The sequence below is a fragment of the Rhodamnia argentea genome, chromosome 10 (assembly GCF_020921035.1).
Source record: "Rhodamnia argentea isolate NSW1041297 chromosome 10, ASM2092103v1, whole genome shotgun sequence".
In the NCBI taxonomy this organism is placed as follows: Eukaryota; Viridiplantae; Streptophyta; class Magnoliopsida; order Myrtales; family Myrtaceae; genus Rhodamnia; species Rhodamnia argentea.
In genome coordinates this window covers 18,464,441-18,488,538 of record NC_063159.1, presented here as the reverse complement: position 1 = coordinate 18,488,538, position 24,098 = coordinate 18,464,441, and the positions used below count along the sequence as shown (strand labels likewise).

General features: G+C 40.8%; 3 protein-coding genes and 1 pseudogene across 5 annotated transcripts in view; all 4 read left to right on the top strand.

Annotated features, from left to right (window-relative positions):
* LOC115752344 (zinc finger protein CONSTANS-LIKE 12-like) overlaps positions 1–15,921 on the top strand; it is a 34,805-nt gene extending 18,884 nt beyond the window's left edge. Inside the window, exon 5 of the mRNA XM_048271446.1 lies at positions 15,838–15,921. The gene's annotated coding sequence lies outside the window, so the exon portion shown is untranslated. The remainder of the gene's footprint in view (positions 1–15,837) is intronic.
* LOC125312726 lies at positions 11,099–15,598 on the top strand (annotated as a pseudogene).
* Positions 15,922–16,350: 429 nt separating the features above from the next.
* On the top strand, positions 16,351–20,055 carry LOC115730093. 3 transcript variants are annotated; one of them, XM_048271439.1, is made up of 4 exons: positions 16,352–17,337; positions 17,900–18,433; positions 18,702–18,794; positions 19,399–20,055. In XM_048271439.1, the coding sequence occupies exons 1-3, from the start codon at positions 16,552–16,554 to the stop codon at positions 18,789–18,791; spliced, it is 1,410 nt and encodes a 469-aa protein (XP_048127396.1). In that variant the 5' UTR covers positions 16,352–16,551; the 3' UTR covers positions 18,792–18,794; positions 19,399–20,055. The 3 variants fall into 3 exon arrangements, 2 of the variants coding, with proteins under 2 accessions (XP_048127397.1, XP_048127396.1); XR_007196718.1 differs by having other exon boundaries at positions 16,353–17,337; positions 18,591–18,794; XM_048271440.1 differs by lacking the exons at positions 18,702–18,794; positions 19,399–20,055 and adding an exon at positions 18,828–19,239 and having other exon boundaries at positions 16,351–17,337.
* A 446-nt stretch (positions 20,056–20,501) lies between these two features.
* On the top strand, positions 20,502–22,981 carry LOC115730094. The gene is made up of 3 exons (XM_030660684.2): positions 20,502–21,536; positions 22,231–22,761; positions 22,841–22,981. Exons 1-3 carry the CDS (start codon positions 20,763–20,765, stop codon positions 22,952–22,954), a joined length of 1,419 nt encoding a protein of 472 aa, XP_030516544.1. The 5' UTR covers positions 20,502–20,762; the 3' UTR covers positions 22,955–22,981.
* Positions 22,982–24,098: the final 1,117 nt, after the last annotated feature.

The following is a 24,098-nucleotide window of genomic DNA, read 5'->3' as shown; positions in this document are numbered from 1 at the left end:
ATCATAAGCACTTTTTAAATTAAATCCGAACCACATTTTTCTAAACCCTTAGGGCTTTGTTAGCTTTTGTGATGCGATTCATCAATGTCATGATTCCTTGATTGTGCACTTGATTTCATTGATTGTGATTTGCGTAGGTTTATGTACTTTAGACTTAGTCTAGTTTTAGAAAATTTTGGAAAAAGACAAAATAACCAGCGTGAATACTTAACACGCTTTCGTTCTTAAATTTTGGATGAATTAAGACTAAGATTTGATTTCTTTGAACCAAAAATGCACATTAATGCAGGATAGTGCAATGTATTTTTCTTACGTAAACGAGGGTGTCGCTCGTGTTGGTTATCCCTTTGCTCAAAAGAGTTGGATGAAACCTCACAATAAATGGAGAAAATGACTTGTGATAATTCTTTATATTTATTTTTACATTTCAATAAGCAATATATTATATAAGAGAATCAATATGAATTAATCTTTGATTAATTTGAAATATAGGATGAAATTTCATAAAGTAACTACGTAATTATTTGACTTAAATAACAAAAATTGGGAAGAACAATTGTTCCCGAGTACAGAAATTATGTGCATTTACCAAACACATTTTTGTTTCAAGAATAAAAATTTTATGCGCTTATCAAACGTGTTCTAATTCTCTTAAACTCATTCAGGGAACATAATCAAAAAGTGTCATTTTAATTAGAATCACTTTTCCGGATTAGAATGGTTGTCATGTATGCCCTAACTTTCCACTTTCAATCAACTTCTTTCTCTAGTCACGAATTTTTTGGCCTTTTTTCAAGCCACGTGACGAGTACGAGGAGACTTCTTACTGATCGATGGAGTCTAAAGAAAGAGAAGAAGTTAGTCGTTCCCGCTCGAGCGAATGTTGCGAAAAAAAACTTATGAAGCGGAACCAACGCTTTCAATCTTAAGGGAGACCCCGGCCGACGCCACCCTTTGTCTTATCCAAGCTTGGGTGTCTGTCTGGCTTTCTCATAGCCCCGTGAGGGAGTTCCCAAAGGCAAGCGGGGAAATCTCGTCATTCGTAATTGACTTTGGCTTCCTCCACGCTGATGAGGTCAAAGCTAAATTGCGAGTCTCATCGGCTTTGGCCTTGGCCAAGTCAAATTTGCAGCGAAAATGTGTAGACATGTATTACTCCACCTTGATCGACGCCCCATTTGAAGTTTTCTTTCATGTTTTTCCTCTCCTAGTTCTTGCAGTGGAGTTGCCCCTTTAATGAGCAAAGACCATTTAAGGGAAATGCTTCTCCGACATTATCGTCGGGGACAGCACAATCTTAATTGTATATCCATACATTATCGCTTTGTGTTTTGTATAAAGCATTCAATGATTGGGAAATCGTGTGGTCAGAAATAATAGACAGTACTATTAGGGTGTCTGACTAGCAGCTTCCATTGTTTAATTATGTCTACGCTGATTTCGCTCGAGAGCAACTTATGTTTACGCTGCTTTGGTCTTCCGGATTCGCCTCTTTATCTGTCCATCTATCTTCTATGAAAGTTGACCAAAGATAGAGTTTTTGTATAAAAGGTGTATGTCCAAATCATACAAATGCACCGATAATGTCTTATTCTTCTATCGGAATCTCTCGGCTTCAAAGTGCATCAATCGAGATAAGTGATTAATTGATCGAGAGAATCCCAGCACCATTTATCCTTTTTCCTTTTTGGCATTGCCTTCTTTTGTTTTCATTTTTCCTTTTTCTTTTTGGCATTGCCTTCTTTTGAATTATTTCGAATTCAAATTCAGAAGAGATCGGAATGGATCTAATGAAATTAGAATACAAGCAAGGGGACGGTAAAGGAAAAAGTCCCATCAATGCCTTCTATGGCCCAGCACAACATCGTGCAAACCTAATCCCATGGCCATTCAATCCCCACGAATACTTGAAGCCAACCAACATTTGGGCTTAGTTTATTTTACGAAAAATGAATAGTTTAAAAAATATTTTTATGAAAAAATAATTACATGTATCACTTGAAATAATTAATTAAATAATTTTTTAAAATTATCCATACTAATTCATGTCTACACATTTTCGTGAATGATGAAATAATTCCCGCCCATTCATTATACAAGCGATCACTATAGGAAAATATTTACCGAATCATTTATTCTTCACGAAACAAATGGAACTTACTCACCTCATGAATGGACATCACCTGAAGACTACTCTTGTCATCCATCATGCACAGAATTGTGTATCTAGCTGTGAGAATATGTTAGTTTTGTTGTATTCACGGCTTTAAGAGCGACCCGTGAACTTCTATGGGTACCCATAATTCGATGGACCAATCTAACGTAGCTAGCTATAGCTAGGAGTAACATTTCCGTTTGATTTGTCTCCCGGGTAGGAAAAATCCAGACCCACGGACAATTAACGAAGCGAGACTAGGAAATCAATTGGAGGGGGACAAAGAGTACGTGCCAAATCATCGCTAATTCTCCCTTAATCATAGTGTGACATTGTACCGATTGGGCAATTACAGCAGAGTCCAATATCAAGGTCCACGACTCGTTCCATTTGTCCTCGATGTTTGACCTAATCAATTGATACATTGAACGACGGAGTCCTAGTCCTCCTTTACAAAGTTCTCGTGTATAAAAACAGTGTAATTGAATATACAGAATCTCAATTTCCGACCCAATATATACAGATTCTTTGAGAAAATGAAATTTATTAGGTATCAGTGGTCAAAGAATGAACTATGCCCCAAATTTGGATATTGGTTCGATGGAGGTCAAATGTCCCAAATATTTTAGTTAGTCCATAGATGTCTCCGTCCAGCATAGCATATGAATTTAATTTCGAATGAAGATGTATCTATGATACGAAAAATAAATGTCGCTTTTCGAGTTTCATTTTACCTACATCATTGGCAATCGTCGATCCATCCATACAATATGAATTACTTATTATCCTTTTTTCTAGACTAGCTATTACATGCCCAATTTGAAAGTTCATGAAATCTCTCCCTCTCTCTCTCTCTGACTTTAGTTCAACCTCTTTGTAAAGCGCGTGATAGTCGAACCTAGCACGTGTGATTCTAACGTCCCGCACCAATTTTCTTGCTATTGTGCTGCATGCCCAGTGGGTGACCGATCATCAGATACGATGTATTTGGAGCTGTACCCAATCTAGTGTAGGCAGGCCCAAGATACTCATGAGCTTTGCCCTTTCAAAGCTTCGACCACAAAAGTCAACTCTTCCTTCCCCTCCCGTCCCCTCCATTTCCTTTGTATTTTCTTGCACGTTCTCTTGCCGCTTTGCATTTCTGTTGCAACTGCTGATCTCAACTCTCTCTCTCTCTCTCTCTCTCTCTCTCTCTCTCTCTTCGAATGAGCATGGTAAATGGGTGCATTTTATCAGGATTAATTCGACGACTTAATATTTACGTATACATGTCAATCCAACAAACATTTTACACTTGTCACTTCTTTTCAAGATATCAGGGGCTGATATATGGTAAAAGGTATGTTACCCTTTTTTTTATGATATAGAAACTCATTTTGTTTCGTTTTCGATTGAAATATTTGTTCAGTTAGAAGTTCAAATAGTGACCAAGAAGTTTATTCCGTACAATGTATATGCAATCACATCACATGCGCATCGTTGATATCTTTATATATGACATGGCGGATTATCTGTGCATTTCAAATAAGTTACCACATTATGTAGAAATTTTACTTCATTTTTCTAGTACGTGACCTACTTATTTAGGGAATTTACTTCATTTTTATTTGCTTATTCTTTCATTATATTTCTCCCCTCTTCTTGTTCCAAATTGTAGCATTTTTGTTAGATAAATCGAGGTCCCTACAAGGGAAAACCTTACTAACTCCCACATTCTTAGAAATAGCACTGCATCCACCGAACCCTAGCTTAAGATACACTTACGCTAATTAGCATATGCCGCAAAATGTGTTCATGGACATTATGTTATGTGTTATATAAATATTGAAGAGACATTTATTCTATATGGAATAAATGTGTTGATCTATTCATTCAGTTTATAGCTATATAAAATTTGAGAACGGTGGGGGCAAATAAGCGGACCCCATCCACTAAATATAATTAAAGAAAGTATAGTGCATTAACTCATCCCCAACGCTAGCAGGCCAGTTCGAGACCCCTCCATGTGCGCCAGCATTGAAGGCAGGTGACCACTGCAAGAGAGAAACCACAGATGTTGTTGAGCTCGACTTCAGCTAATATATTTCATTTCTATAAAGAAGAAAAGTCCACTTCAGATAGACGAAAGTCAGGGAGGGGGTTCTTTGAGAGCTTCTAAAAGAACTCCGCAGTCTGTGATGCAATAGATCTCTCTCTCTCTCTCTCTCTAGGATTTTGTCATTAATTTATTTACTTGGACAGTTAGTGGTAAAACTCGTTTAACACATGCTTAATGCAAAGATGCAACTACATCAGAAATCACACCTAGATTCTTTGTTTAGTGTCATGCTTGAACACCCTTAGTATGCACCGTAACATGGGGTTTGCTCGTTTTCTTCGAGAGGGAAAGTACTTGGCGATAGGGTTTTGCAACGCGCTTAAGAAGACTTTCTTCTTCCTTCTAGGGTAATAACAAAGCAGGTGTGGCGTGCATCATCGCTCCTCTCAATGAACGAACGGACTTACACGCGACTCTTGAGTGAGGTTCATACGGAGAATCTATGTCAATGAATGTTAATTCACAAGTCAATGTCGCTAATTATGTGATGTGAAAGGAGATAAATTAGTGCTTGACAATATAAAAGGATTGAACTTGATCTAATTAGGTCGTGTCCCGCGACAAGAACCATTGTTTTCCTCTTTGGATAAGCATTCACATCTAATCAAGAAAAGTTAGATTGTCATGAACAATTGGCTTGAAATAGCTTAGCAAGAAAGGTCAAGTGATCAATTAGATAATTACCAAAACAACCTCTGCAATGATTTGACTTTGAGGGTTTGGAGGACTGTAGAGACTAGATCTATATGTAAGAATTATCACTTGCGCAGATACATTACCTTTTCCTCAGTATAAATCGTCGGAACATTAATGTATTAATGCGATGTGATCATACAATAACTTTGGATTAATAATTTCGGGGATAGGTCCTCAACTTATTGATTAGTCCTCATGACGTGCATATCAGGTATTCAACCCTTGACATGAAAAGGGTCCAAAGCACGTATAGATGAGGTACGTACATGTTGACATGCTAATCAAAGATGAAGGGCGATTTTGCACTAAATAATTGCTTATTCCTTCAAAAATCAAAGAATAATCAACGAAATCCAATCCTAATTCGGCCCCTTTAGCAACGACGACTCGTGTCGGCTTGAAAGAATAATCAACCGACCATCAAAATCCTCTCTATATTCCCCCCCACGTTCTCTTCGTAAACTTTTCTCTGGGGCCTTTGTTTGAGCGTTTTAAAGTCGTAGTAGAGATGGACTCCAATTTATTGCGCCAGCTATTATTTTTTGGAAAATTATAATTAAGTTTAGTGCTCGGCAAGATAATACAATTAGGATATGATTAAGTAGATTCCGTTACTCAACCTTTTATTCCATGCTTTGTTGGGTACCTCAGCGACCGAGTGGTTGTCTCCATTTTCACAAAGGTGTACCCTAAGAACAGTGCGACGTGTTAGAAAATCTTGAAGAGCAAGCCCGACCAATTTATATGATTTAATTGATGCGACAAGAGTCTAAACTAAGACGATGGACACAAAATCTACTACAAGCAATGGAACAGGTCGGTTCTATGGTTCCTTGAGTCGAAAACCCAATTTGGTAAGACTAAGATATTCATCCTTTACTAATCCCAAGTTTTTATGTTGCTAACCAAAATGAATTTGTCAAATCGAGTCAAACCTCAAATGACAGGCCGTCAGAAGTGCAGAAATAATACTAGAAAAATAGAAAATTGGATTGATAAGCTGGGAGCTTAGTAATGGTGCTCCGACCAAAATGGGCAATGGCTTTCAATGAGACCTCCGAAGAAGAAACGGACGGTCTGCCTGCGTGATTCCCGGGCATGTTCTCAGACAAGTACCTTTGAAAAAAGAGAACTCGAGATTGACAGTTGGAGAGGGCTTGTGCTTTATTAAACTGGAAGGCCCGCTAAATTGAGTTAAATCATCGCCTTATTGGAAGATTAAGTGCAATTTGCTTGAGACCCCGAAGCCTGATCCTCCATTAGAGTGAAGCATGAGGACCACACTCGTCTTGGAATAGTCAACATGCATTGTATGTTAGGCGTGTGGTCTATACATGGTCATTATCATCCCAAGCTCGAGTTATAGGAGACTAGGGATAGATCTAGATAGTCACACTAAGTAGCATCTTGGACTATATATTTTCATCCGTTCTATTTCTAAACCTGACAAGGATAGGATGTGATAGGGAAAGCCACATGAATTATCTTTGGAATCGTGTCTCGAGTGGAAACGGAAAGGGGAAGAAAAGAATTTGGATCCGACGTCCCAATCGTCAGCCTAGGGATGATTACGCTTATGTTGCGTGTGGTGTGGCGGAAGGGGATCGTTGAATGGAGTTAGAAGTGGAAAAAGAGCGAGATGGCATGAAGATTTCATAACTTTGTTTGGTAAATTGTGGGAATGAAATGAAACAGGGAGTCTTGTGTATGGTGGTGAGAAGTCGTGTTCTGGGAATGGAATTTAATAAGTAATTTCTAGTGAATTCAATTTACCTTGTACTTGCGTTAATGGTGTTGTAATTGATACTTCTAGAATATAATTAAGATTAACGATCATTTCATAACAATAATATTGCTTGCTAATTAAGACATTAATCATAAATTTTGGTTTAGTATGACAACTGAAATTTATTAAAGTGTAATGTAGGGTAACGATATTACATTTAAAAATAACTTCATGATATAACAACATAATTACAAACATATGTTATATTTCTTATCTTAATAGTTTGGGACGTGTCTGGATGAATTTTAAAATTTTTTTTTTTTGCTTAATCTAAATCTTGCGATGGACGTATTTTGTCTTTTCCTTAATCTGAAACTTTGACAATACACATACTTTGACAAGTAGGTTTACGAATAACTTTTTCCTTAATTTTATCAAAATGGTATGAAGATTTTAATGTTATGAGGAAAAACAAAAAGTTGCCTTTTGATTTTTAAAAAGTATAAAAGAAAAATTCCAAATAAGAGCTTGAAATGCTCTTATTTTCTCAAATAAGGGCTTAAAGTGAACCTTATTTCAAATGAGGGCCTGAAGTGCCATCAACATTTCAAAAAACGGATATGATCAAGGGCACTTTTGTCATTTACATTTTTAATTTTTAATTTTTTGACACCGTGCTCTAGAAGCATGGGTATGGAGTGTTTGGAACTTGAGATTGTCTTTGTGTAGGCCTAGTTTATGGCATGTCGTATCAGACTGCAGTTTCACCATCCATACTGAATGCTGCAGTGCAGATAACAAACTGCTACCCCAGTTTGTTATGAACACAAATTTACCATAGAGCTAGCAAATATGCCTCTACACGAGTGTTGATTTTCCTTTGTTTTCTTTTTGCCCATTTCTTTTGTTTTTCTTTGTTGCAGCAAAGACAGCTATGGATCCCCCGTCTTGAGAAGCACCAGCAGCGGCCCCATAGAAGAGTCTCAACACCCCCCCTCCCGTTCGCCATGGACAACGAGCTCATGGAGTCGGCGCTTAAGGGCGACGAGGACAAAGCCGCCACGATCAACTCCTTTCGCGAGACCATATCCTCCCCCCACGAGGAGGCCGTCTTCTTCCTCGAGAGCCACAATTGGGACCTCGACGCCATCGTCTCGACGTTCCTCGACAACAGCACCCTCGCTGATGCTCCCCTGCTCCCCTTCCCCGTCCCCGTCCTCGTCCCGGCTTCCCCTAACTCGCCCTCTCAGTTGCCTTCAGGGTTGCCGGCGCAGTCCCCATCACTGTTGTACTCCCCGTCGTGGTCCCATTCAGCTTTGCCGGCCATGGCTCCCTATGAGCTGCGCTCGCGCTGCCCTGCCAAGGCGAAGAAGAAGCCGAATAAACCGTCTGACAGCAGGTCACACGGCATCCGCATGCTCGCGGATCTGAATTGGCCAGTTGATCATGGCTCGGACAACAACTTCGATGAACTGTAGGAGTACTATACCGGTGGCGAGAAGAGATCTTTTTTTTTTTTTGTCATGACATTCATTTTACTCAGATACACAATCAGCTATGCTGAAGGCGGCGGCCTCGCCCAACCCTCGTCGGTGGCCGGCCATCGCCTGAGATTGGCCACAGTGAAAAGGAAGAAAAAAAAGGTAAAATAAGAAAAAATAATTTAAAATTGTAAAGATGAAAATGCCTGTGATCAAGTCCTACTTTGAAACATTGAAGGAACTTCAAACTTTTTTTTAAAATAAGGTTCACTTCGGATCTTTATTTGAAAAAATGAAAGCACTTCATGTCTTTATTTGAAAATTTCCCAAACAAATAGGCCCTTAACAATGTTGATTCATAAGTAGTAACGATTAGTATGTTTTTCACTTAATGATTTTTTTAGTTTAGAAACGGAAAGGAATAATGGCCATTCCAATTATTTGTTATGGTTCATGGGGAAAAGTACCAAGAAAGTCTTAAATATATTGTATTACCGACAATTCAACCATAAATCTTTCAGTTGAACTAATTTAGTTCTAAACTTTTTCGTATTAGTACCAATTTAGTTCATCATACCAATTTATGTTGGAAATCGCTGATGTGAACGCTGACTTCTCTACAAAGCCTCCCTCATCAGCCACAAGCGAGAGTCGGTCTTGTCGGGCTATTATTGGGTGAGGGGGAGCGTCGACGAGGCCCCCCTCGCCAGATTTGGCAAGGTTAACCCTCATCCAGGCCTCGTCGGCACTCACCCTCACCCAAGTGTAGCTCGACAAGGTCAACCACTGCTTATGGTAGGTGAGGGCGACCTTGTAGTATGGCCAACGGTGTTACGTAAGACAACCGACATCCACGTCAGGTTTTTCTAGCCTAAATTGGTCGGATGGACTGAATTGGTACCTATGCAAAAAGATGTAGGATTAAATTTGTCCAATTGAACAGTTTAAAACTAAATTAGTATCAATACAATATGTTTAATACTTTTTTAGTACTTTTCCCTCCACGGGGTGAAAGAGAGAGAGAGACATATACTATTAATATCGTTTGTCAACAATACTAATATTGACTAATGTTGACAACTCGCCATGATGGTGATCCCCTTGGCTGCCGTGCTTGCTCTCTTTCCCCTGAGCTTAGGATGCGTTTGTTCGAGGAAAAGAGTTTTTCGGAAATTCATTTTCCTAACTTTCACCTATTTGGTTTGTCAAAAATAACAAGTTAATCGAAAACATTTTTCGATTAACAAAAATGTTCATGGATTAAACCAGGAAAGTGAACTCCCTAATCTAAAGAGATGAAAACGCTTTCTAGTATTCCTCCTCTCGAATTTTTTAATATTTTGCTTCAATATTTTAATATTTTTCTTTTTATGTTTTTTTCCTTCCCTCGATAAGTTACTGGGCCTCAGCAACGGCTAATGATCGGCCACAGGCACGAGCTTGTGTGCAAGGCCAGGCCTCCTCAATTCTTGCAAGCTTGAGCTCGCCTGGCAAGCCTCGGCCTCCAGCTCGCTCGGTGAGTCTTGACCTAGAGCTCGCCCGATGAGGCTCGACCTTACCAACCTCAAGCAAGGCCAACCCTCGCCGGATTTGATGAACTCGAGCTTGCCCGGCGATCGGCGAGGTAGAAGAATAAAAGAAAAAGAAAAATTTTAAAAATAAATTATAATGTAAATTAATTTAAACATTCGAAAAAAATTGGCATAAGATAAAGTCATAAGATTGAAATCATTTTTCAAATGAGAACCAAACACCATAAATGCTTTTGGTCATATATCACCAAACAAAGGAAAACAAACCATTTTCCTGAAAAAGATTTCATTTTCTTGTTTTTATGGAGTTTTCCATGAAACAAATGTTCTCATTATTTGATATTCTCCTTTCAAAAATTTGAATTAGACATGTTTTTTCTAAGGTTTTATATACTTTGTCATATTATAATTTGTTTGATTAACGTGAAAATGTCATTGATACTTCATAAGCATGAAAGTAGGTCTAATGCTCCATTTATTTCATGGAAAATATTTTCCCGGTAAACATTTTCCTCAATTTTCGGTGTTTGGGAGGTGGAAAATGAGTGGTCAGCGGGAAATAAATGGAGCCTTAGACCTACTTTCATGCTTATGAAGTATTATTGACATTTTCACGTTAATCAAACCAACTATAGTATGATAGAGTATATAAAACCTCGTAAGTGATCAACGGAAAATATTTTCCGGTCAATAAAAAAAACCTTCAAAAACTAAGGAAAATGATTTCCTCATTTTGAAAAGAGAAATACGTTTTCCTCATATTTTCTTCATCCTTTCTTTCACACTTCTTTCTTTAAAATTATTATTTTTATTATTTAATTATTTTTTAAAAATTCAATTTTTTTATTTTTTAAAATATTTTTATTTTCTTTTTTCATCTTTTCTTTTTCTCTTTTCTCCTTCTTCCACCTTCCTGCTTCCGCCTGCTTCCTCCGCTTGCTATTGCTTCTTCCTCCGTCTATGGTGGACCTCGGCAATGGCGGCTACTTGGTGAGGCGAGCTTGAGGCTCGGCGACATGAGCCTCTTCGGCCGGGCTTGGCCTTGAGCGAGTGAGGCTCGCCTCGCCGAGCCAGATTCGGCGAAGCTTGATATTGCTCGAGGTTGGCGAGGCTCGGCCCGAGCTCGCCGGCCTCGGGCAAGGTCGGGCCGAGGCCGAGCTTGGCCTGTGGCCGGTCATCGCCTATTGCTGTGGCCGGTGACCGGCTAAGTAGAAATTGCAAAAGGAAGTAGGAAAAAAAGAGAAAAAAAATTAAAGAAAGTAATTAAAAATTAAAATAACTAAAAATAAAAATATTTTTTATTCGAAAAAATAAATAATAAAGTAGAAGCGTTTTAGGACAGAAGGCCTTGTTGAGCTTTGGCTATCTCGATTTGCTTTAGTAGGAGTAGCTTCGACCCGCGTCCGCAAAATGGGTTCGGCGAGGCTGGGGATTCACCGCAAGGTTCGTCGGTTGCTCTGGAGTTTGGAAAGAATAGAGTTCTGTTATGCCTTGAGCAGGATTCGGTGAGGAACACACGAGAGATGTGACTTCTGCGGTGTAGTGAGGGCCGTGGTGTCATGCAAATTGGACTCGGCCCGCCTTTGTCTGCAGCGCGACGGGTGCGTCCACTTCGCTAACTTGCTCTCGCGTCGTGATTCGTGTTCTTTGCTGTGTGACAAGTGCTGTTCGCAGCATGCAGCGGTTCGATGTATGGACGAGAGGTTGTGGGTGTGCCAGGGCTGTGATTGGAGCGGCAATGGGCGCACAGGGCATGGACACCGCTGCCAGGTGCTGAACTGCTACACGGGTTGCCCTACGTTGTCCGAGTTCGCGAGAATGTGGTCCTCAGTTCTTGATCCGCCTTGTTCGAACAATTTGGATAGCAGATGGGGGCCGCCAAGCGCTCCGCCAATGGATGGCAATGTCGCAAGCAACTTGTTGGAGAATAGGGACCGCGAGGGTTCATATGGGATGGCGATGAGCAAGCTGAACGAGTTTGGCCCTTGGATGCGGCCGGCTGCATTGTCGACACCGAATGCAAACTATACCCAACTGTGCAAGATCAAGCGCCTTTCATTGCTCAGGAACTCAATTTGCCCAAGGTAATGCTTCATTCGTCGGGTTTCGTGTTTCATTTAGAAGGGGTGCAAGCAAAATATTTACTGCAGAATCTGTTGATGAACATCCAGACTAATTGTTTCATTGAGAAGGGGTGCCTAGTCCATCTTCAAGAAAGTTGATTTAGTCTGAATTGAGTCCCTCATTGCACAAAATTCAGGTGCCCTTGGGTTGTTCGGTTCCAAAAATCTCAGGTTCCACGGGAGCAGCGATCTATGCCAGAGTCTCGGCATGGAAAACATTCCCCCAAATGGAAATGGCGATGAGGTTTTGGGCTATCAACCTTGTCCAAACAGGTTTCTCTTCGAAGATGGAGAAGAATCTGTCAGCTACAGATTCCAGTGGACCTATTGAGAATGCCATGGAGGTCAGCCAGCATTGATCTACAAATACCATGAACTATACCATTTCTCAAACTAAGCATGACAAGTCCCAGTAGTCGCATTGCATTGTCTGTTGCTGAAGAAAACTAAGTGTTGACACCTAAATTTTGACTACTTTTTTTAGGATTCTGATAAAATTAGAGAATGACATTTATTTTATTTGCATAAATTTCGTATTTAGATCAATCTAATTTCTGCATGCATCACATTTGTATTTGATCGGCGGCGGTGGATATAGTTCTCGTGAACTTAATTGACAAGGTGGACTAAACCCCAAGTGAGACAAAATTTGATCATGCCCGTGCACGTTGCGAGTGCCGAAATTCATATGGGAAATTGGTCCAATGATGAACTTTGGTTAAAATTCATTGAACGTGTTCACTGCAAGGGGAAGATTTCGGATGGAAAGTGTATAGTTGAAAAAAAATGATTAGTCGGCATGAGGCTATAAGTTGATTATTCTTTGAGCAATCGAGGTTCGTGCTCATGATTGGTGGGAATCATGAACAAAACAAGGAAGAAATCATAGCATGTACTTTCGCAGCTCAAAAGAAGCAAGTAGAGATCAGAGGAGTCATTGTGGGAAAGAAAAAGGAAGGACATCACCGTATTTCGCTTCAGCAGATGGGCGCAATATATTTTGGGAAGGGCAGCAGTGAAAAGATATCTATACGTGTCCATGGGCGTGGATCAAGAAAAGAATAAGAGGAAAGATCAATCAAGATTTCTCTTGAGGGAAGAACTGGCGCGTGAATAAGCAAGAAATGGTCTGATGTGGATAGGTTCAGTCGGTCAAGAAAGGATATTTTCCTTGAAGCAAAGGAAAGTCTGATATCAATAAAGAGAGATCCAATCAGCGAGCAAGAAAAGGGGAAATCAATTCTTTCCATGAGTGAGCCCCATCTCTACGCACAAAAGGAAGTCTTGTTCTGCACAAAGGGATTTGGACGGGGAAAAAAGCTTAAAAAAAAAGATCACGTGAAGTCTAAACAAAGGGGGGGCTTTCACCAAAAAACTCCATATCATCGAGAACCTGCTGCGACCTCCTTTGGTGAAGTTGACGTTGCTAATCTCTTGTGGAATTTTCCAGCCTTTCCACAACTGGGAGAATTCTTTATTTTTTTTTGCAGGTTTTTTTTGGAATATCACATTAAAAAAAAGCAGCTGGGCATCCCCCCATTGTCCTCCATAGTGACTTGCGAGAATCATTAGTCACAGTCCGAGTCATCTACGTCGGAAATTAAATTGTTCAACTAGGTGATTACTTGATCTGATTTTAAATTCCATTTTTTTGTACTGATCTGGTTTTTACGTGATTTTAGGCATCATACCATCAAGGGTTGCTGCACAATAATCAAATTTGATTATTAATTTGAGCCGCGAGACGATGGGTCATTTTTCTAATCAAATTTGAATTCATCACGGTCAATATTTCGTCGAGATTATATTATCGATTAATCTATGATGTCAGATGACGGATCATTTTTTTTGTAACTATAATTGAATTTGTCGTGGTCATATTTTTAGTTAAGAGTATGGCGTTCGTTAGTTTATGTCGCAAGATGACTAATTTTTTTTTACTTTGTAATCCGGCGCCCGAAATCCGGGTTCATATTTTTGCTGTGGATCATATTGGTTTTGATTCTAGGAGAATTGGAAGCCATGTAAACATTAAGACTCCACGGTACAAAGAACCGACAAAGCGGCACAAAGAACCGACAAAGCGCTCACTCTCTCTTGATTTTGATTTCTCTCTTTTGAGCTTTTATTTATTTATTTATTTATTTATTTTCTTTCGTTTTAGGTGTGTTAGGGGCTAAGTTAAGAAGAAACAATCAAAGATTGCCTGCAGAATTTTTTTAAAAAAAATGAAAGAGAAAGGTACCGAAAGGGCGTTAGGTTAAGCTAGCGTAACCAAGTTCCCGGACTTGTAATCTCTGGTTCGTAGGAATAAAGCATTTCTCCTAATGCTTTATTTAGGTGTCTAGTCGACCTACCGTAAACTGATTAGTGGCGACTCTAAATAAAAATATTTTGCATGAAATGATTGAACGTCGTGAATTGGTATGGATATAGGAGAGTCCGAGCTAAGTTTAACAGCTTAGTAATCCATTAACCTAGGAAAATTTCGATTTTTTAGGTCGCGACACTAAGCATGACTAGTTCGGTACTTGAGAGTAATACCTTTTGATTCTTACTCACTGTTGCCTTTACTGTTCCTTCAGGCATCATCCTCGGCGCAACAGGACTCGGTATCTTTTCATTCCTCTTACATGGGCGCTTCGGTAACCGGGGTGCAGTCTATGAAGGGAGGCGCAAATTGCATGCTTATGAGTCCTGGGTGCAACAGAAATCTAAATTTCGGATATCCTGCTGGCCCTGTTCATTCGAGCATATCACACTATCCTTGTCGAATATCACCAGGGAAAGCAGCACAGCTGATTACCAAGACTGTGGACTGTCGTCGGTATTTCTAACTGGTGAATCGCCGCGGGGTACCAAACCTGGAGGCTAGTTGTCCGCAGGCAAGGGATAAAGCTAAGATGAGATATAAGGAAAAGAAGAAAACAAGAACGTACGTTCCTCAACTCTAAGGCTGCGTTTGGTCGTCCGTATAAAACTCAGGATAGGATATGTTTTATCTATTCCATGTTTGGTAGGTGTCCCTGATAGTATAATGTCGGATATAGAGGGGATATAACCCGGATAAAAAAATCCGAGGGGAGGGGATAGGATAAGGTCGGATAGGATTTCTCTTATCCGTCATATAAAAGCTAACTTTTAAAATATGACAACTTTCTTGTCTCATTTGTTTCTATTCTCATTTTATTTATTTATTTTTTTGCAAAGAGGTTTGAAAATCTAATAAAATGTATATATTTTCAAGTTTTTTTGTGTATGAGAACGTTATTTTTATAGTAATAAGATCAGAATATTTCATGAGCATCACGTAGGGGCATATATGTCCTTTACATTGATATACGCTTTCTACCAAATGCATGATATGATAGGATATGAGAATATCCGACTTTAAATCCGTAGCTTACCAAACAATGGATAGGATATGGCCAAATCCCTAGATTTCTTATCCTATCCTATCAATCCTATCCCGACCCGAAATCCCGACGACCAAACGCAGCCTAAGAACGTTAAAAACGTCCTTTTATGTCTAAAAATGGGAACTACATGGTCATCAGAGACTATCCAATAGTTCAATTGTGGCTGCTCCTTCAACACCAATACTAGGGCAGACTTTTGGTTTCTAGATGTTAATACATCTACACTTCTGTTGTCTGCAGATCCGGAAAACAGATAAGATATGCCTCTTGAAAAGCCAGAGCGGACACAAGAAAACGGGGTGAAAGGTCGATTTGTAAAGGCAGGGGAAGCATATGATTATGACCCTCTCTGGACAAGGGACTCCTGAGCCATATCACAAACTTGGTCCTTGAAAGACAAGTTCAGACGGAATAAGATAACGCTCCCAATCACTCTATCAAAGACAACTTTCGACGATTCACATTCTAACGATCAATTACTGATCATAACAATCTGTTTTACATGATCAAAAAATATGTACACTATTTAGATTTCATAACTCATGCTGTGGACTTTCTTGCCTAAATAGTAGATGGTATATGATCGATCCTGCTTTCATGTTAACAGGTTTGCGAGTATGTTGTTCACAGGTCTAATTGTCCTGTCTTGAGTTGGGGGAGGATTCTGCTTCTGCTCTCAACCTATGGTCACTTTTCTCTTTCACTATTATATGCTGACGTTTCAGATTGTACCCTCGACGGTATCTTCCTTCTTACCCAAGCCACTGCAAAATGGCAAACCGCGTTCTGTGGAGAGATGCATGGGACCGAATCGTCATGGATCCAATTTCTTCTAATTCAGATATTCGCCGACTTTTCTTTCATATTCATTGGCGACGTTATACGAGACCTGAATTCCCATTCCGAAAACATAACATGATCGACAAGGCGCAATGCAGTCAGTTCACACGTCCGTACGTGCCATGGTTGCCTAAAAATCGATTTTTGAAAGTGAGACGACTTGACGTTTTGATTGAGTTTCAAAGCTCTCCAGACAAAGGGGAAAATATTTCCTCCGAAACAGTTCTTTCTTCGTCAACTTACGCGAAAGGGCTGCAATGAACGGTGTGGTAGTCAGTAAAAACAGTGCGAGAAGCGCAGGCCCACATGAAGTGCCGATCTGGGCTGCTCCAAAAATCAGAACCAGGAAGGAACAACATCGTACTTGTGTCCGACTCTGCTTCGTTTCCTCCGTCATACCCATCCGTCTCTTCATATCTCCATATCAACCCACCACCGCCGCCGAATCTAGATCCCATCAGCAACCTCGGAGCGGAGCGCCATGCCACCTTCAACCTCCTCCACGGTCCTCCTCAAGACCCTTTCGCCCTCGCGCCTCAAGAACCTCCTCCTCGCCCTCGCCCTCCTCTGCATCTTCTATCTCCTCCTCTCCAACCACTCCAACCACCGCCAGGCTGCCTCCCTCCTCCAAGCTTCCCCTGTCCTCCCCCCACGCGCCGCCCCCGCGATCCCCACCTCCCGTCGCCACCTCGTCTTCGCCGTCGCCTCCTCCTCCCTCTCCGTTCCCCGCCGCCGGCCCTACCTCCGCCTCTGGTACTCCCCCAATTCAACCCGCGCCCTCGCCTTCCTCGACCGCCTCCCCGACGGGGACCCCGCCCCGGACCTTCCGCCCACCTTGGTCTCCGAGGACACCTCCCGGTTCCCGTACACTTTCCCCGGGGGCCTCCGGTCGGCAATCCGGGTGGCCCGGGTTGTGAAGGAGGTCGTGGACCGGAGAGAACTGGGGGTTCGGTGGTACGTGTTTGGGGACGACGACACGGTGTTCTTCGTGGACAATTTGGTCAGTGTGCTGTCCAAATATGATCACACCAAGTGGTACTATATCGGGAGCAATTCGGAGAGCTACGAGCAAAATGTCAAGTACTCGTTCGACATGGCCTTTGGGGGCGGTGGATTTGCGATAAGTAGGTCACTTGCGGTTGCGTTGGCTCGTGTCCTGGACTCGTGCCTCGTGCGGTACTCGCATTTGTATGGAAGTGATGCCAGGATCTTCTCGTGCTTGGCGGAGCTGGGAGTCGGCTTGACTCATGAGCCCGGGTTCCACCAGGTACCCGAATTTGTTGGCGTTGATGTGATGTTTATCTTTCCTGAGTTGAATAGAGCAAGCTGATTAATTCAGAGCTTGTCATTGTTTATTTGAATTCATTGTACAGAGTAGTTAGTGCAATACCAATCTGAACTGTGAAGTTTAACTTTGGTGCAAATGTATGGTCAATCAAACAATGAAAGGCTCAGTGCTTCCATTGGTTTAGATTTCTGATTACCGAATGATGTCTGAATGAATCGTTAGTGCTCTGGGAGAGTGCTGCTTTTGTAGGTTTCAAAGCTTACCATCATAAAAATTTAAGTACATTGTAATTGAGGAATCATAAAGCTACTTGATCATGATAATGTTCTGAACTCTTGCTGCCTACTGAATTGCGGTGGGGGTGGGGGTGGGGTTGATCTCAGTTGATCGTTACATGTCATATTGTGTTGGGAAGTTGTGTATTGGGCAATGATTAATGACAGTGTACTATCCAAATAACTCATGTCAACGTTTGTGAGGTTGATTAAGTGAGGTGCATGTGAGGCCCGATAGATTCTTGAACAGCACTAATGCATTTCAGGTTGATATTCGCGGGAATTTGTTTGGCTTGTTGACTGCTCATCCATTGTCACCGTTGGTGTCCCTTCATCATTTGGATGCGGTGGATCCCATCTTCCCCAGCATGAATAGAACCCAAGCTTTGGAGCTTCTTTTTGAAGCTGTAAATGTTGACCCTGCCAGGGTTTTGCAACAAAATGTCTGCTATGATCATATGAATTCGTTGACTATCTCTGTTTCATGGGGCTATGCGGTCCAGGTTTTTGAGGGCAATGAGCTTCTTCCGGACCTCCTTGCATTGCAGAGAACCTTCACACCGTGGAGAAGGGGTATTAGTGCCGGTTCAAGTCACTATATGTTCAACACGAGGGAATTTCCCAAGGATCCCTGCAAAAGACCTGTTACGTTCTTTTTGCATAGTATTTTATCAGACGAGAATGGTGTGCAGAGCAACTATAAGGGGCAGATCATCGGGCATTGTGTCAGAGGGAACACATTGAAGAATCTAAGAAGGATCACTGTGTTTTCAAGGAAGCTAGAGCATGATATTGAACAGGTATGGATTTGGATTCATTCCATCTGAAAGCTCTCTTTATCTGAGACATCCTATTTTGTCTCATTTAACAATAGCAGTATCCTAAATGCTTTAATGAATTTTCCTTTTGTATTGAGTTGCGTTGTCTCAACAAGTTCTTATTCCCTCTTCTTTTCAGATGAAAGCCCTGCGTCGTCAGTGCTGTGACGTTCTGCCTGTTGTTAATGGATCAATGGTTATCCATATTAGACAATGCGGTGATAACGAACTTATTTCGATGCATTTATAGTTGACTTCTGCTGTAGCAATGAAGAGTTCCTCACTGGAAGCTGAAATAGTTCTCATGACTATCTTGGAGCTGCTAAAGTCAAAATTCTAATCTGTAAGTCTGTTGCTGTTTTCAACATAGTGGCAAGTCTTCATGCATTTTGTTATGAATTCTTGCTGATGATGGTGAAGATGGTGTAGTTTGCAAAATCATGTTAGTGATGGCTTATGAGTCATGCATGCAGGAAAAGTTGAACTCAGTTTTTAGTAATGTGGCCATAGGCTTTAATAAGATTATGACTTTGTAGACACCCAACAATCAATGCTCTATCCTACTTCATCTAGGAATGGATGAAGTGATGCTAGGCTCAATTCCCTTCATAGATTTCTGACTGCGATTGATTTATTCATCTCATTGAACACATATTTCATGTATCATTGATTTATATGATTAAATAAACGCAACTTTCAGGAGATTGCTTCATCTAAAATACATTAGGCAATATTGGTTTGATCATTTCTATTTCTAGAGTAACTAAATATGTCGATGAACTCCTTGCCTCGGGCCTTTTCTTCATAAGTTAAACACTGGTGGAGAAGGTGCGTTAGTTTAAATAACTTTAGTCTGGTGATGTGTGCGACACATGAAATTATTGGGCTCTTCTTTCTTGCTCTATCCATAATCTACTATTATAACAAGTGGTTCTTGCTGTCTGCAGGTCATGTATGAGACGATTCTTTCTTGTGGAGAGATAGAGTGAAGGTGCTTGAGGCATTTAAAGTCAGCACGTCGCAAGATCTCCCGTTAGTTTAGGTCTTCAAGGTAGATTAGTTGTTTACACAGTGATGTGGCAGACTCTTGTTTGTTATAATACCCATCACTTTGTAAATCGAAAGCGTGGACTGGCCTTTGTATCACTAGCATTGCTGTTGGAGCAACTGCCATCCGTGCTTTGTGTTCCTGGGCATTTGGAGCAGATCTATCTCTTTCTCGCAGACTGCTGGGCTGGGTTGTAAAAGTGAAAGGCGGATTGACTCTTCTTGCACAGGCTCTTCAAGAGTTACTCGAAGGTTGAAAGCTATTTTGCTCATTGGTTTTTGGCTTTATTTTAAGGAGGAACCATCTGAAGAGATTGGAAGTGAGGTTGCAATGCAGTGGAGGCATCACGTTGCTGAGCAATATAATATAGTGGTTTTCCAAATTTTGCAAAAGAGCTGATGTTTTTCAATTGATTGATATAAGTTTGCTCTGGCTATTTAAAAGTTGACACAATTGGTGCAATCTATACTTCGTCGATTGTTTTGCTATACATGAATATTCAGGTTTGTGGATACGGGAATGATAAGCTCTCTAATTTGGGTGCAAGATTTGCATTGGTGTTGCTTCTTCTGTTAGTTTTTTGCCTTCTATCTTCTGTTGGTTATTTGCCGTGCATCTTAAAATTTGGAACAAGCTGTTTCTGTTACTTATACACTGTTTTTTGCATGGGATTTTCGATCCTGTAGTTTACATTAAATAATGTGTTGGGACTCAATAAAAGTTGCTTTAGATTGCAGAAGAACCTGCATTCAGTGTAAGCGATAAGAGGTATCTGAAGGTAGGTTTTAACTGAGACCTTTCATTTTAACAAATGTAGATTTCTTGTGTTTGTAATTTCTTCAATGTGTCACTGTTCTTTTTATCTCCCAAAGTCAATTACTTAGTTGGAGTTAGAATAAAATCCTTATACTGTGTCTAAATGACTTGATGCGACTGCTTTTGCATGGAGTTGCCGAATCTGGACTCATTCCTCCTGCAAGGGTGCCTGATTGTCTGGTTCTGCACATGCTGATGGCTCTGAAGTTTGGTAATAGTGCACTTTAAGCAATGGTTTTAGACTTTAGACCTAAAGTTGCTGCTTGTTTCAATGCCGTGTTAATGTGTGAACATTATTCTCCATCTTCTCACTCAATTAGCCCGTTGACTCGAATCATTCTGGCATCGAGTTTAAGAAGTCAAAATGGATCCAGATCAGTGAGAAATGTGATGTTTTCTGCATCAGGGGGGCACAGATCAACATAGTTTTTGTGTTGTGCTGTAAAAATGCAACCTTTGCAGTCGCCTACCAAAACTCCGTCTCCCTCTCGGTTAATTAACCTCTTAAAACTTTCATCTTTGATATTGGTTGCTTACTTGTTCGTCTTATTATTCATACTGTCTACTTCCAAGTATTCATCTCTGTACTCGCCCTTGCAAGAGTTATCTACTCCGATGAGCCTCGACCATATAGTGTTCAGCCTCTTCACAAGTCAGGACTCGTGGCCTAAGAGCAAGGAGTATGTCAAGCTCTGGTGGAACTCACGCACTATGCGAGGATGTGCCTTTCTCGACAGACTGCCTCCAGATGCCGATTCCCACAACGACACTTCGTCTCTTCCTCCTTTGTGTGTATCCGAAGATACGTCGCGATTCCGGTACACTCACGGAGCTCAACACAGGTTTCAGATCCGGATAGCCCGTATGGTCCTAGAAGCTGTGGCCCGTAACCATTCTAACGTCCGATGGTACGTCTTCGGGGACGATAGCACTGTTTTTGTAACAGAGAATTTAGTGAAGACTCTTTCGAAGTACGACCACAGGCTATGGCACTATGTTGGGGCTAACTCGGAAAATCTTGAGCAGAACAGAGAATTCGGATTCAAGATGGCATTTCTAGGAGCTGGTTTTGCCATAAGTTCACCGCTCGCCAAGGTCTTGGCAAGAGTAATCGACTCATGTATAGATCGGTATGCTCATCTCTATGGGGGCGATGCTCGGGTCTTTGCTTGCTTGGCAGAGCTTGGAATTGGGATTATTCATGAGCCAGGTTTCCATCAGGTATTGCTTCGTCTATATTACATTCGAGTACAACAGCCCTCTTTCAATCTTTCTCGAGTGCTTTGTTTCACGAATATCACTGATAATCATATAAATCTGCACTCGAGCTTTACATTACTCCTTGTTATGCCCATAAAAGGTAAGCTTTGCCTTATATCATGGCTAATTCCGCAGTAATTACAGTTCGACTTTGGTTAACTGAGTTTCTTAGACAACAATCTGTCTGCTCATACGCTTCACAGTTAGGATGCTGATTCATTCTGAGAGCTTTTTTGGCTAGCAATGCATGTTTTGAGTTCAAAACTGTAGTTCAGCACAAAAGTAGCATGATATAATCCAATACATGCTGCGATTCGAGATCGTCACCTTCTCTCACAGAGAAATAAGATTCGCGAAATCTGCTACTGCTGAAAAATACCAATGTTTGCTTTGATTGATCAAGCGTATTTATGTTTCGACCAAAAAAAAAAAAAAAGATCAAGCGTATTTATGTATTTTCATGCCTATCACTTCATTATCTTTTCATTAACTACGTATATGCCATGTATAGTCTCTACCATGATGGATGGAGTTCCGTATATAGATTGAAGTCACACTTAATATTGCTATTTGGCTATGGTACTAATCCTTGTACTGCTCTTGTTGCCATTGACAACTTTGTCGCCGCCGCGGTCATCAAATTAAATGGAGCCAGTTCGACATCCGTGGCAATGCGCTCGGTCTACTGACCTCGCATCCAGTGACACCTCTAGTATCCATCCACAGTCTAGACCAAATAGACCCACTTTTCCCCGGAATGAATACTCTCCATGCCCTGCAACATTTCTTCAGAGCAGCGAATGCCGACCCACAGAGAGTTCTGCAGCAAACGGTTTGCTACGACAGGTGGTTCTCGTGGACGATCTCTGTATCCTGGGGATATGCCATCCAAGTGTTCCCAAACCACGTGTACCTACCCGATGCGATCAAAGTGGGAGAGACGTTCCGGCATTGGAGAAGAGGAAATCTGTTCACGGAAGCGTATGTTTTCAACACTAGGGAACTGCATCCAGTCCAGTGCGCCAGACCCACGATCTTCTTTTTCGAGAAGATATCCAAGAGCAAGGACAGGACTAAGACCACCTACAAGAGATCGTATCTGAATTGCACGTACGACGACGGTTCCCCGAGGAAAATTAAGGAGATCAGAGTGCACGCACACAAAATGGACCTCACTAAGAAGCAGGTGAGTTTTGATAATCTACTGAAGTTTGGACTTGGTCTGGAAGTGAGTGACTGAGACTGTATTTGTGTGTCGGACACAGTTGCAGGCGCCAAGACGGCAATGTTGCAATGTGTTGCCTTCCTCGAGTAACGAAGCGCTGGACATTGCCATCAGAGAATGCAAAGAAGAAGAGTTGATCTATCTGCACCTTTAGCTGCCTTAGAAAATGAACTATTTCCTTTCCGTCTCTGCTTCCAAAGTTTGAGTGTATGTTTTGTGTTTCGGACGTGTGTTCAATCAAAAGGTTTGTATCATAAACTCGTACATACAATATCGATAGGAATAAGAGGAGGGATACGCATACACTGGAATGAGACAGTACCAATATTTCGACAAAAATTGCACGTTTCATCGCCTGAATTGAGGTTCTAAGTTTTGGATTATGTCGACTAATCACGATTCAAGTGAAATTAGAAGATCCAATTGGGTTATGTAGCTTGATCCACAAGCAACATGCCAGAGCTGAAGTATGTAGCTTTAGCAAGTCTGTCTTGCCTTCTGATGATTTCGGATCTAGAAGGCCATTTATGATATGCCACACGGTAAATTGTTTCTTATTTACAACATCCACAATGCGTAATGAGCTTTTGTTTTTTAGGGTAAGGAATGTTAGTCTTTTTTTATTTAGGGTAAAGAATGTTAGTTAAGTTCTTGAAATCGATATGCTAGGCATCATAGCATAGATTCGGGCTAAAACAGAGAAAATTGTCTACAAAGTCTTAAACTTATTGCATTTTTGCCAATTCAATTTTAAATCTTTTAAGTTTGCCAATTGAGTCTAATTGATCAATTTTGGTTAGAAATCACTAAAGTGGACATGGATCGTCCTACGTGACATAGTCGCCACTGACTTGGACAATTTTTAATGATAAGTATATGTGAACATGGATCACGCAATGGGCATGTGAGCATGGATAAGTACATGATAACAAGTCAAACAACTTCAGCAACAATTCAGGTCAAAATGGCAAATACTGGGGTCTTCGGTTGTGATGGTTGGCGTTTCGGTTAGAATCTGCAATTACTTCAAACCTATAAGCCAATAGATGACCCTCTTGGACTGGGGACGAGATCAAGGGTTTCGGTTGATTCGACAAGTTTTTTTTTTTTTTTTCTCTTATTCGCATTTCTCTACGAGCGCAACATGCGCTCTATGAAACTAATAATTAGCACTATATAAAACTATTAACTAGTAATGTGGAAAATTATCCAAAAATTCATAAACATATTGAATGGTGCTCAATTCAATATTGAACTTTTTACTTGTATCAATTTAGTCCCGAGCCTTATGGCAATTC

Excerpts from the sequence above, each read along its gene's own strand:
- LOC115730094 (XM_030660684.2), top strand. The coding sequence starts at position 20,763 with ATGCAACCTTTGCAGTCGCCTACCAAAACTCCGTCTCCCTCTCGGTTA. Across the intron at positions 21,537-22,230 it reads ATGAGCCAGGTTTCCATCAG|TTCGACATCCGTGGCAATGC; the intron begins GTATTGCTTCGT and ends AAATGGAGCCAG. Across the intron at positions 22,762-22,840 it reads TGGACCTCACTAAGAAGCAG|TTGCAGGCGCCAAGACGGCA; the intron begins GTGAGTTTTGAT and ends TGTCGGACACAG.
- LOC115730093 (XM_048271439.1), top strand. The coding sequence starts at position 16,552 with ATGCCACCTTCAACCTCCTCCACGGTCCTCCTCAAGACCCTTTCGCCC. Across the intron at positions 17,338-17,899 it reads ATGAGCCCGGGTTCCACCAG|GTTGATATTCGCGGGAATTT; the intron begins GTACCCGAATTT and ends AATGCATTTCAG. Across the intron at positions 18,434-18,701 it reads TAGAGCATGATATTGAACAG|TTGACTTCTGCTGTAGCAAT; the intron begins GTATGGATTTGG and ends ATGCATTTATAG.